This window comes from Elephantulus edwardii, unplaced genomic scaffold (assembly GCF_000299155.1).
Source record: "Elephantulus edwardii isolate Elephantulus edwardi_28Jun2011 unplaced genomic scaffold, EleEdw1.0 scaffold00106, whole genome shotgun sequence".
In the NCBI taxonomy this organism is placed as follows: domain Eukaryota; kingdom Metazoa; phylum Chordata; class Mammalia; order Macroscelidea; family Macroscelididae; genus Elephantulus; species Elephantulus edwardii.
In genome coordinates this window covers 9,173,904-9,187,947 of record NW_006399856.1, presented here as the reverse complement: position 1 = coordinate 9,187,947, position 14,044 = coordinate 9,173,904, and the positions used below count along the sequence as shown (strand labels likewise).

Below are 14,044 nucleotides of genomic sequence, written 5' to 3'. Positions count from 1 at the left end.
ATTGAAATTAGTAACAAATTTAAAAGAAAAAAATCAATGCAAATATAAAATTTCTTATATGTCTTTTACACACTACCATTATTGTAGTAAATCAATTTAAATGAAAAAAAAAAAAAGATTTAGCTCTTTGCAAGGAGAACGCGCGGGTCATTGCTGTGGCCGTGCAGCCGCTCTGGGCTCGCTGGGCCCCGGGCCCGAGCCACGTGAGCACCGGCCTGGAATCAGGATCGAAACTCTTCACGATGGCTGACCAAGACCCAGGGGGCATTAGCCTCCTCCAGCAGATGGTGGCTTCAGGCACTGGGGCGACAGTCACCTCTCTCTTTATGACATCTCTGGACGCTGTGAAGGTGCGTCTGCAGTCCCAGTGAGCCAACACCTCCCTCTAGACTGTGGAGCATCTACACCAAACTGTCGTCCCCTCTCCAACCTGCTGGGAAGTGTCTTCTGTACTGCAATAGAGTCCTGGAGCCAGTGTACCTGTGCCCAAAGGGGGCCCCCGCTGTGCCACCTGGTTTCAGAATCCCACCCGCTTCACTGGCACCATGGATGCCTTTGTAAAGATTGTGAGGCATGAGGGCACCAGGACCCTCTGGAGTAGCCTCCCAGCCACCCTGGTGATGACTGTGCCGGCCACCGCCATTTACTTCACCGCTCAAGACCTTCCTGTGTGGGCGAAACTTGACCTCTGACCTCTATGCACCCATGGTGGCTGGCGCTCTGGCCCCATTGGACGCAGTGACTGTGAGCTGGTGCAGACGAAGCTGCAGGCTCAGCATGTGTCGTACAGGGAGCTGAGGGTCTGTCCAGGCTGCAGTGGCTCAGGGAGGCTGGCGCTCTCTGTGGCTGGGCTGGGGGCCCACTGCCCTTTGGGATGTGCCCTTCTCGGCTCTATATTGATTCAACTACGAGTTGGTGAAGAGCTGGCTAAGTGGGTCCAGGCCAAATGACCAGACATCTGTGGGCATCAGCTTCATAGCTGGCGGCATCTCAGGGACGGTGGCAGCCATCCTGACTCTGCCTTTTGATGTGGTGAAGACTCAACGCCAGGTCCAGAGAGTGAGGCGTCCACGTGTGGACTCTACCTGGGTGCTGCTGCGGAGGATCCGAGCTGAGTCAGGGACCAAGGGATTGTTTGCAGCCTTCCTCCCAAGGATCACCAAGGCCGCCCCCTCCTGTGCCATCATGATGAGCACTTACGAGTTTGGCAAAAGGTTTTTCCAGAAACTCAACCAGGAGCGACTGCAGGGCCCTTAAAAGGGGCCAGGGATTCAGGACCCACCCCCATCTGCTTCATGGATGGATGCAGGCAGGAGACTGAGCCAAGTGCCTTTTCCTCAGCACTGAGGGGTGGGGAGCTGCTTCCCTTTCCCCCTCTGGGTCCCCAGGCCCCCCTCAGACATGGCTTTCTTTCTGCTGCTCCCCATTCCTGAGGCTCAAGGAGCATCACTTTTCTATCTCCCAAGTTCAAGACCAAATCTGCTGTCTGCCCACACCTTCATTTCCCTGTTTTTTTTTTTTTTCTGTAACTGGACCTGCCCCCAGGAACTAAACACCCTGGCTGGGCATGCCCCAGTCTTCCCTACATCCATTAATTCCTTATGTCTAAAGTTAAAAAAAAAATGGTTTACTAATGAACACACTTAAACCACTTTGTAGCAACTCAAGTTTTCTACCTTGAATTAATTGAACAAAAAATACTATCTGATACTATCTGATGAGGATAAATGATCTTTTAAAATAACAATAATCTCAAGAAAGGTCAAATTATTCTTAGTTGTAACTCATTTTAAGTATACAGAAGTCATTAGATAGAGAAAAGATTAATGCTATGAAAAAGAAAATGAAATATGCAAAAAAAGAATATCAATGGACTGGCTTTAAGAAATCTCTGTAGATGTTCACTGAAATTTAAAAAAAATAAAAAAATTAAAGAAAAAAGAGAAATATCTCTACATTGATTTTTTTAAAAAAAATTATGCTATCACGCCAGAATGTAATTATAAATACATTGGGATAGCTTGGCATAAAGTAGTTACTAAATAAGAGGTCTGGGAGAATGCATTCAATTGATAGGTTAGTCAAAGAAAAGGAAATTATGTTTATGGAAAAAGTTTAAATTAGAAAAAGAAATCTATGCAAAATATTAGTGCAGTTGGATAAAAAAGTATTTTATACAGTGATTTATAATGTTTAATAAAGACACATTAAATCTATATTCAATATATGCAATATGATACATATGATCATTTTCTACCTTATTTTGAGGAGATACTAAAATTTATGAATTTTAGAATTTGTTTTCATAAAATAATTCACTTACATGGATTTCATTCCTATACACTGTGTACCATAAAATGCCTTATTTTTATTGCATTTTATGCAATCAATCATATTACTATATCCCATATAATCAATTACCATTGATCTATGCCTATTATTTCACCACCCTTTCAAGTACCCATTGAATCATTTCCATTCCCGACCCCTCCCCCAAGTCTGCCCAGTGAACTCTGTTACCCTAGTGATTTCCACTCTGACCCTTTTTCTGTCCCCTTCCTCTTGTTCCCTTCCTGTTTTGGACATTTATGTACATCTTATTAGTTATCCTTCTATTCTTTATAATACTGGTCTTATGCAGAATTTGTCCTTATGAGACAGAGTTACTTCCCTCAGCAGAATGCTCTCTAGAATTTCCAATGTTCTAAAGTATTTTACAAAATCGTGGTTACTTAGAGCTACATAGTATTCCGTTGTGTGGATATACCACAATTTCTCAATCCATTCATTTGTTGATGAGCATCTGGGCTGTTTCCACATTCCTCTGATGATGAATAACGCTGCTATAGACATAGGTGTACATATCTCTGTTTGCGTTTCTGTTCTCATTTCCTTAGTGTATAATCCTAGCCGTGCAATAGCCGGGTCATGTGGGTTTTCTATACTCAGTTTTGGGTGTTTTTTTTTTTCTTTTTTTTAAATACCAAATAGCCTTCCATAATTGTTGTACCTGATTTTTATTTTTCATTTCACATTTTTAAACTTTCAGACTATATGAAAGTAATTTTATGACTTATGGTCAAGAATGTGCCTAAATATTTTAATTTTAAAGGTCTTTTCGAGATCTCTCGACTTCCATTAACAACTCATTACAGTAGTTTACGTCCCTGCATTCCATGGCATTCTTTATAAAACTCACGTTTTCATGCTGCAGAATAATAATATTTTCCACAACTATCTTTAGAGGACAGATAAAATAGCCCTGTGCATACTTACATGGAGATCATTATATATTAATTTGTCTCTTAGACTTTGGGTCTTCAGGCCAAATAACAGTACTTCTTTTTCTCACAGGTCTGATTTTCCAAGCTTAATCATTCTTGCTGTGGTCCTCTGAACTGTCCAAGTTTCCACATCCTTCTCTAGATGAAGTTCCAGATCGACTCAATGGGGCCTAATGGAAGTTTGAAGGGCTCATGATATTTTTTTCTAAGCTAAATAAGTGCATATTAAGCACTTTGATAGAAAAAAAATCATACTATTTGAGATTCAAATGGATTCTTATGGAACAAAATTGAGCTCTTCACTACATCTAAATAGTGGCCCCCAAATAATTTACTGAGAGATGGTTCAATAATACAGATAAACTGGAAATTTTTCTAAAGAAGGATGAATATGACTCTTGGGAATGACAAACTCATACTGACTTCATCATTAAGAAAAATGACAATGGTGAAAACCAAAGGGAAATTGAAAAACTAGATGCCATTTTCTTTCTGAAGCTGTCCTCAGACTAAATGTCACCTCATGGGAAGTATTTCCTAATCTATAGTACTTTCTTGGTTCTCACAGCTCAGTTCTTCTTTGGGCCATAATACTACGTCAATGCAATTTTTAGCTTATGAATATTCATTTCTTTTCCAAAGACCCTCTACATTTGTGTGTTAGTTAAATGTGTTAATGCAGATACAAACATGTTACATTTTTCTCTAAACACAACATAGACTTCATGTTTGCCTTTTTTTTTTTTGCAAGGTTTCATTCTCCAGGGTCCTATTCAAATAACTCTCAAATGTCACTTATCTATAGCTTTCCTTGATGCCCCAATTTACATCTCCAAGAGAAAAGTGTTTCCTAAGCTGAGTTCCTGCTCCAATATCTGCATACTTGCATCTTGTCAATCACTGTTTTCAACCTAGTTGCTTTTGTATCTTTCTCTCCCTCAACCCCCAATACTGTGCAAACTTCCAGGGAAATTCCACACCTTATTTTTCTCCACAAATGTGTTATTTAGGGAATATTACAGCCTTAATTGCATAAATATTTATGAAATGGATATTATATCTCTACAACTAACATGTAAGTGTCTTAAGAGCAGAATAGTAATTTCTTTTCTTGGGGGGAGGTCAGGGCATGCAATAAATACCTAACAAATGAATGGGTAAATGACAACACAATGAAAAAACAAACATCCATACAATGCTACTAAATAAAAGGCTGTGGCCACCAAAGGTGTTTCAGGCTTACCGGTCCATGGCACGTGAGGATACCTTCATCCATCCTCTCACACTGGGGGTCACACTCTACACAGATGGAACCGTTCTCAAACTCCCGAAATTCACTGTGAAAACATCGGCTGCATGAGGCAGTGTAAGCAAACAAGCTGTCAACTTAACAAATGAAGTAACATCTGCTCAAGTCCTATTGGGAGAGTAAATTCTGGAGTTTGTTTCTCTAAATGCCAGGAGCATCAGAGACATTTCCGTGCCCATTAAGAATAACTTCTCCAGTCGGAGGGAAGAGAAACTGCAGCCAGATGGCTCTCCTTGCCGTCTGTGGGGTTCAGAGTGAGATTCGTTCAAGTGACTGCTCTCCCGTGAGAGGTATTGTAGCTGTCCCAGAAAGAAGTGGAACACTTCTCACAACACAGCACAGCCATGTTTAATATAGCCATGCCTGTACTTCTAGGAGTTGTAGAAATTTTCCAGGAGTTTCTGTGTACATAAAATTTTATTCCTGGCTGCAGCTTTGTTCTTTACACTCTGGAAGAAGTATTGCGTTGTTTTTTGGTTTTTTTTTTTCTTTTTGTTGCTAAGTTATGTGAATGTTTCCTTTATTTGTCCTTCAAATCTCAAGACCCTTGAATTCCTTTTTGGTGAAACTTCAAAAAACACTTTAATTTCTATTTTAAAAAATATCTCTGCTTGGAAAATTAGAGAAAAATCATTCTTAAAGGGTAGATTTTGTTCCTCTAGATTACAGATGTAATATCAAAACAACTTTTTTGGTTTAAGTCCTGTCTGAAGTACTTTTGTGTGGTACAAAATTAAAAAAATAGTTTGTTTAAAGGCAAACTCTTAAAACCTTCTCTTTGGAATTTCCTAGAGTAATGGGTCATGCTTTCTCATATTTTTACATTTCTGTGGTCATTTGTGCCATAAACACAATCAATATAGACATTTCCAAGAAATTTCTACTCTAAGACTGCTGTTTCAATAATTGAGTATCAAGTCATTTACAGCAGTTTTAACTACCCACATCCCACTTAATGTATCCAAGGATGAACTACCAGGTAAAGAGGATTTAGAATACCATTTGTGAGGTAGTATTAATGACTAAATATATCCACTTTATTATTTTTGGCTTTGTATCCTGAGCTACTACCCCAAACCAACACCATTGTAAATATATAAAATACAGATTCATGAGATGTATTTACAAATACAGGTTAGATATATCAATATATTTTTATCTAGAATATTTTATCTACTTCTCCCCTCCTCCACACCCCAGAGCCAACTGTCTCATTTGGTTATAATACAGTGTTAGGAAACAGGAAGATGGACAATCTTCAACTGCAGATTTATAATCACTGAAAACTTGCTGGAGGGTCAACTAAGGGTTGGTTCAACTTGATGGCAATGAGTTTGAGATTTGTTTTTTAGTTTAAGCTATAGAAGAAGTTCAAAGAATAAGCTATATCTTCGTTAGTTAGATTATGGTCATACATACTCCTAGGCAAAATAAAGTCTCATTTTTCAAACTGAATAGTATAAACTGATAATTATGTAAGCAATGTATTTTTAAGATGAACTGTTTGTTTGTAATGGACCAAATACTTTATAAACTTTCTGGTGTGTAAAGTTTCAATTACCTTAGCACAATAATGGGAACATGTGTTTATTCTTCCTATGTGAATGTTAGAAAGTCTTCAGTATAGGGACACTTGAGAAAATGACAGTAAAAATGGCCTGAAATAGGGGGCTGAGAGAGATAAACAGAATTAAAAGAATTGATAGTAAAAGAGTTATGCTAAATGAAAGTAATAATTTTTCTAATAGTAGATTCTAAGCAACATTTTCCTCTTCTCTTTCTCTGAAGCCCTTCTTCTGGGCAGAGTTGAGGCTTACACTGCATGTACCTGTATAAGGGCTTCCTGGAGACATGCCAGCTGCTTCTCCTTCCACGGAGACTACAGAGACTGTCTGATTTCAGACTCTTCTACTCCCTACAATCCTTCTTTCCTGCCCTTTCTTAACATTTCCTGTATCACTGCCCTTTTTCTTCACTGTCTCCTAGTTATTCTTCTATGGCTTTGCAGATGTTTCCTTTCATTTAAATAAAAATTTACAAGCTACAGACTACTGAACTACTGATGTAGAATATGTCTTTTTGTTTCGTTGTTACTGCTTTGGATTTTTGTTGCTACTGTACATCACATTTTGCTGTATGTACTTAAAAAAAATCACAAAACACAAAATTCAAAGAGACACCTGTTGCCATCATGTCAGCTCTGACTCATAGTGTCCCTGTAGGACAGGAAAAAATGTCCCAAATCTGAAAATCTACCATGTAAAATTCCCAAGGCAGTAAATCTTTAAGGAAGAAAAATGTCACATATTTCTTCCAGGGAAGACTGGTGCTTGTAAACTATCAAACTAGGGGTTTGAAAATTGTTGCTCTTGTTGTTATTGTGTATTGTCGAGTCAGTTAATTACAGGGGAGGAGACTTCCCATCCTCCTGTGGAACAGCTATTGGATTTGAACCGCTTGCCTTGGGAATTGCAACGTAGCATCTTGCCACTAGGTCATCAGTGCTCCCTAACCGTGTACGGTTGTTGTTGTTGATGATGATTGCCTTCGAGTCAGGCAAGACTCAGCGACCCTATGAACAAAAGGCTTAAAGCCCCTTTACAACAATCAACATTTATCAAAGTTCACAGAGTTTCCGGACACACGTCATTAAGGAAGTGAATGCCACTCCTCCTTCCAAAACTGCATACTACCTGTACCAATTCTATGGCCCTGATCATATATTTTGTAGTCAAGTCTATCTTCAATTTAAATTTCTAAATTTAAACATTAATACTAATAGTTTTAACCTTTTAACATCTTCAGTTCTCTAGATTACCATTCCTTAAATCTCATAGGTCAAAACCAAAAACAAACCAAAAACCTAGCATGTCACTGAAAGTTTAAATTCATGAAATATAAGTTGTCTGCAGAGACCTTACATGGTTGGGTTGTTTGTTTTTGTTTTTTTTAATTTCTGAAATGTTCTAAATTTGAGAAGAATGGAAACAAAATGTCAGATCACTAATGTCTTAAGATCCTATCGCATAGTTGTCCATCAACTTGATCACTTGTGCACGGTGGTTTAAAGTTGCTACGATATGGTGGTTTAAATATGCTGGAGTGTTAATCAAATAAAATCATTGATTTTTTTTTTTCCTTTAAAGCTGTCCTCAGAAATTTCTTCTTTGAACTGACGACCAACTTTTTCAATAAAATAGGTTCCCTGCTTTCAGTAAATGTCATACTCACATTCTTTTCTTAAGTCTTTAAAATGGCTGACCTATTTACTCATTCCATCAGCTCAGATTAATAGATGTGAAAAGAAAATATTATTCTTGTGACAGGAATTGTGGAAAAACTTTCTTACACATTTTCTCATTTGATCACAACCATTCTATAAGCTGACTTTAAAAAGATTGTCCTGTTTGATACTTCAACCAGTAAGCAGTTATTTTGAATCCATTATCCAAATCCTACCTTCATCATCAGGCTAAACTGAAAGAGAATTAGCTACCACCACAAGTAGAGGTGTGGAATCAGTTCTCGGGTGACAAGAATTGTGAATTCTACAGTTCTGGTTGTGCTGCTAACTCAGATGTGTTTTCTGGCAGTTCAAATCTACCAGTGGCTTAAGGGCAGTCTCTCTATGATTTGCAGCCTGTGAGTCTCAGATACCAATTGAGAGTCAGCAATGAGTAGGTTCTGACCTATCAGTAAAGAGACGAAAAGGTGATATCATGTGGGAGTCACATATAGAGGCATTGGGCAGCTAATCAGAAGATCAGCAGCTCAAATCCACCAGCTGCTAGTGAGATAAAGAAGGGCAACTTCCTGCGAAAAATATTTACAGCATTACAAACTCAGTGGAGTGGCTATGAGTCAGAAGTAACTCCATGGCTGGGAGTGTGTTTTTAGGTAAGATTGTGTTCATGTGTTTGGTTTTTGGATTAAGATGTTATAAGCAGTTTGCAGTAGGTTCCTAACTTAAAGGATAGGGTTCAAACAACTAAAATGAAAAAAAAAAAATAGTCAATTGAAGAAAGGTTTGGAAAATGGCTTCCCTAGAGATTACAGTCCCTCAAATGTTATAAAATTGTTCTACCTCCTATAACATTCTGAGTGGAGAGCTGACATGATGGCAAATAACAGGAGAGGGACATGAAAATGCTTGGTTGAAAACAGTTTAGGTTTTTCTCTAGAGGGTAAAAGAGACCCTTTAAAGAACCTCTTCGACTAGAAATTGTCCAGGTAGTTTTTCTGTAGGGTTAAGCTAGCGGTAAGAAGCCGCACTGGCAGCCCAATGGCACAGTTCAAATCAACCAGATGCTTCACAGGATAAAGATGGGCAATCGCCTCACGTGCAATTAACTGCCTCTGAAAACCCACTGGAGGGTTAGCCATGATTGATGCTGACTTGATGGTACTTAACAACAACAACGGCAGGCTATTGTTAAATACATACAAATGTGGGTCCGTCCTCATGCACAAATACAGATCTAGAGAAAAAACATTTAAAAGATGCTGCAACTTCCAATAAAATAAACAGGAAAACTATAAATCTAAGTGAAATTAGTTTTAATAGTCTCCCTAAAAAGATAAATAAGGAACACAGTTCAAATTTCCAGTTGCTCCACATGAGAAAGATGGGCAATCTCTTCCTATGCAATCAGACTGCCTCTGAACACATGCTGGAGGGTCGGCGATGGGTTGGTTCCAATTTGAGGGTACAAAACAACAGTGGTAGAGAGTTGTACTGTCAAGTCACAAGGCAAGTGGTTCAGATAGCTGTTCCATCAAAGAAAGATGGGCAAATCTCCTCTTGTGCAAGTTACAGCCTCTGAAAACATGCTGATGTTTTCTAGAAGTTGGTTCTGACCTGACAGCACATAACAACAGAAACATGCTTCTAAAGTAATAGGTATACTCAACAAACTAATGAATGACTGTTGAGTCAGAACCAACTCATAGCTTTCCTCTGAGCGGGTCTGAGAGGCTATGAAGCAACCACACAGGAGTAGACGATGTACTTTTCTCCTGCAGACACGCTGGTGGGTTAAAACTTGAAGATGTGCTTGCCTTCAAGTTAGCAGTAAAATTCCCAATGGACTCCGCCACTATGACTTCCACTGCCAGAGCTCCTCATCAATATGCATTGAACCACATCTCAGTATTTCAAATATAATTATATTCTCTTGAAATATGATAAGTAGTAAGTAGTACCCTTTACATGACAGTTCTCATGAAAACTCTTTGCAAGTACATTCTGAAATGTTGTCATTCTCTTGGATTCTCTGTATCTGAAAAAATCACTATCTCAAAGCTCATGAAGCAAAGGCAGCTTTATAAGGAAGGAGCTTACCCATCGTAGAGGTTACAAGACTCTATGCAGGTCCTCCCCCTACTGAAACGTCGGCAGGACAAGCACTGGTCTGGTCCTGGTCCCCAACAGCCATCACTGGAACACAGATGGTTGCACACCATTCCTTCTGCAGCTGAAAACACCGAGTAAAGTTAAAAATAAATTAGAAATTTGTGTCCAAACTTGTGATTTTAATATGAGCCTTTTAAAAATAAAGTTATTTCTCAAAGAGTTTATTGTGAAGTGATTTGTGTCAGGCTACTTGGGTTGTCTAAATCATCACCTGCCCCTCCCTGCATGTAGCGTCTTCCATATTGTGAAGATCCATACACTGTGTCTATGCAGCCACATAACCCTTTACACAAATATGAGCAAGGGTCAGTCTTCTATATCAACTCTGCTTTTAAAAGAATATATTTGCTCTTGACTTTTAATCTTGTCTAAAATTACTGATATTTATATTGGGCTATTTAAACCATTTCTATGAACTGTGGTGCTGGAGGAAAGTATTGAATGTACCCTGGACTGACAAGAAAACAGATTCATCCTAGAGAGGGTTAAACCAGGCTGCTCCTTGGAGGCAAGGATTCTGGGGCTTTGTCTGACATACTTTGGACATGTAGTAAGGAGGGACAGGTCCTTGGAGAGGGACATTATGCTTGGTAAGATGGAGGGACAGTGCAGGAGGGGAAGACCCTCTATGAGGTGGATTGAGTCAGTGACTGGGGTAATCAGGATGGGTGTGTCAGAGGCCACGCAACTGGCACAGGATAGAGCATGGTTTAGGGCTGTTGTACATAGGGTCGCTATGAGTCGCAAACGACTCGATGGCACATAAAAACAACACCACTAATTCAATGTGAAAAGAGGTATGTCTACCATTAAATTGATCACCTGCTATCTCTTTCCAGTTTATTCTCTTTATCTTCTACATATCATATTAACTCGCTTTTTACGATTTGAGCTGTTTAAGTGACTTCTGAGCTACATACATTTTTCTACATTTTTTATACTAGTATATTTACAAAATTCGCATATGTATTTTCCAGAACATATTTTTCCAATTTCCCTCACCCCCCACCCATCAAATTGTACAACCCCATGATTAATACCCCCCGTACACATCCTTATCCCTCTGCTTCCACCCTCTCCACGCCCCTTGAATCCTTATACTACAGTAATGGTTTTATGCAATATTTGTCCTTGTGGGACTGAGTTAGTTCACTGAGCATCATGCTCTCCAGTCCCTCCCAAGTTAGGTAATAATTTAAAAAATCATTGCTCCTGCGTGCACATTTTTATTTGCTATTTTAGTGGCATGGTGACTGCAGCAATGGGTTCAGGTGTGTCAGAGATGATGTGCACATTACAGGCAAGGACAGAGTTCAGATCTGTTTTTCACAGGGCTGCTATGAATTGTAATCAACTTGACGGAATCTAACAGCAACATTTTAGTGGTGTATTTGCAGTTCATTGTCTGCATATTTTTAAAATAAACATTTTATTTGGAAATAAGTGTAGATACACTTAAGGTTGTAAGCATGATATAGAGATATCACATGCACTTTACACTATGTTTATGATACTGATATTGATATAATCTATTGTAAAAGTCTATCATGCTGTCCTTTCTAGACAGAGCCATTTATTTCCTTATCTCACCCTTCTTCTCCTTATGGTTGATATGTCTTGTTTTGTTTTGTTTTGTTTTGACCCAGGAAAACGAAACTCTGAAGATTTATCCTGGTTTCACTTTATATTAATAATTGTTTGTGTTATAAGGAGTTCTGGTGGCGCAGTACATGAATGATGTGCTGAACTGCTAACCAGAAGTGCTCTCTAAGGGAGATAGAAGAAAGTCTCCTCCCACAGAGCTTCACAGCCTTGGAAAGCCCAGTGAGACCGTATGAGTTGGAATCCAACCATTGGCACTCACTTACTCATTGCTGTTGAGTGGAAACTAATACGACTGACCCTCCACTGGGCTTCCAGGGCTGTACGAGAGGAAGTCGCAAATCATTTTCCTGTAGAGCTAATGGTACCTTGAACCACCAGAGAGGCTGGGTTTTTGGGTTTACATGGCCAATTTCTATGGACTACATTACCAACATTGTTGTGGTGCCATCGTGTCAGAACCGATGAATAGCTGACTCTCCAGCAGGTCTTTTGGGGCAGTTAATCATACATGTGTTAGTATTGTTGTGTACCATTGAGTAAACACCCACCCATAGCTGACCCTCCGGTGGGTTTCGAGAGACAGTTAATTGCATGGGAAGAGACTGCCCACATTTCTCCTGCAAAGCAGCAGGTGGGCATGAACTGTGCGCCTTTGAGATTGTAGCAGTTTCTTGCCACTAGGCCTTCAGAACTTTCTAATTGTACAGGTAGTGCATAATATTATTGTTACTATTCACATTCATTTGGCTTTCTCTAAGGTTTATAATAATCATATATATGATAATTTATGAATTTGATAGACTTTCCTTCATTTGGGCCTGGAGATTTCTTTCATCTTTTCTTCCTTCTCATTTTCTTTTTCATTTTAATTGCCATATTGGTTATTCTAAACATCACTGTGACAATTCTGATTCATTGTGAACCTCCATTGGGTTTTCAAAATGGTAAATCTCTTGTCCCAATCTCTCCTTATCAATAGGTCACTGGCAGTTATAGTTTAAGCAAAGTTGAGGACTGAACACTCTGCTTCTTCACTGATGTGTCTGACATTAGTAGGTGAGAAGAAAGATTCTTAGCTTTGTCAAAGATTCTTCCTCCTTTCATGCTGTCTACTGCATCTGAGGTTTTGCATTCCCAGTTTTATGGCAATGCAGGATCAGGAAAATAGTATGTATTTAAGGAAAGAAACAGTAAACCAATCACCAAAGCTGTTCCCTTCCCATTCTTTCCAATGCACCAGATGACGGACTTAAAGGGGGGTTGATCTTTTTCTCTAGAGTGAAACCAAGAGATGTATTCCCACACAGCACTGAGCAAAAAGGCCAAGGAAGCCCACTCTTTGAAAGGAAAAGTTTTCCATCAGCACCAAGAATTCAATAATCCTCTGAACTTCAGAAGCGACAGGCACTTATGAAGGAGTAGAAGGCCTCGTCAATAGCTTACAGTTCCAAAGGTCTAAAGAAAGCTCTTTGAAGAAACTTTAGTAATGTATTTATTAGGCAACCTTTAGCTACCTTTTTGTTTCCTCAGAAAGCTGTTAAAGGTATTTTTCTTGTCTCATCTGAATTGTAACTTTCTGTTAAAAATTTGGAAAGATAATAATGTGCTTAGTGTTTTGACCTTTCCAGAGAATACTGAACCTGTTTTCATTAAAATAAAGACAAGTTTGGAGTAATGGCTCTTGCTGCTGTGCTGTCTATGTGAAGGTAAAATATTGAAATGAAATGTCTATCTGAAGACAAAGGCAAGGTAACATGTTTCATTTCATGGTAAAACAAGACCATTTGTGCTGTCTGCATTGCTAGCCATGTATGGAGATATTGGCTTTACTGAGAATGCATTAGTTCAGCTCTTTTTATTTTTTAAGGTTAAAAAGAAAAGGTTTATTAGTTAACAATACAAATTTAGAGATAAATACGGCTTTAAATTCTTACTTTTTTTAGCTAGTCCTTTAACTTTGTTTACGTAACCCACAGGGAATTGCATCGCAACGCCACAACTTGTGTCTCTCCGGTGCTTTGAACCCATGAAAGTCTCTGCTGGAGAAAGATGGGCAATATCGTTCCACGCAACTCAGAGCCTCAGAAATCCCACTGAAGGGTCAGCTATGAGTCAGTTTCCATACAGCAACAATGACTGTTTTATTTTTAAAGATGTTGTGATTGTTGTTAATTGTCATAGAGTCATAGGTGACTCATAGTGACCCTATGAAAGAAAGGCCTGAACACTTGTATAAGTTTCTTTATTAAACACATAAACAGAACTCCCTATCCAGCTTAAAAATATGTGTTAAAAACAATTTACTTTATGTCTGATGTTCGGGAGAGCTTGGAAAACTATGGAAAAAAACCAAAATATAGGTTTTCAGAATTTATTTGACTTAATATCTGAGATGATAGAAATTAGACAAATAATGATATATATAACAATATA

At 38.8% G+C, this 14,044-nt stretch overlaps 1 protein-coding gene and 1 pseudogene across 4 annotated transcripts in view; one reads left to right on the top strand and one right to left on the bottom strand.

The window, feature by feature from the left end:
- Positions 1-14,044, bottom strand: part of ERBB4 (v-erb-b2 avian erythroblastic leukemia viral oncogene homolog 4) — a 1,418,810-nt gene that overhangs the window by 418,785 nt on the left and 985,981 nt on the right. For all 4 annotated transcript variants that reach the window (XM_006891926.1, XM_006891927.1, XM_006891929.1 and 1 more), the window contains exons 13-14: positions 9,935-10,067; positions 4,528-4,621 (exon numbers count right to left, since the gene is read on the bottom strand). In XM_006891926.1, coding sequence (XP_006891988.1) covers positions 4,528-4,621; positions 9,935-10,067 — 227 coding nt within the window. The remainder of the gene's footprint in view (positions 1-4,527; positions 4,622-9,934; positions 10,068-14,044) is intronic.
- Positions 243-1,257, top strand: LOC102868813 (annotated as a pseudogene).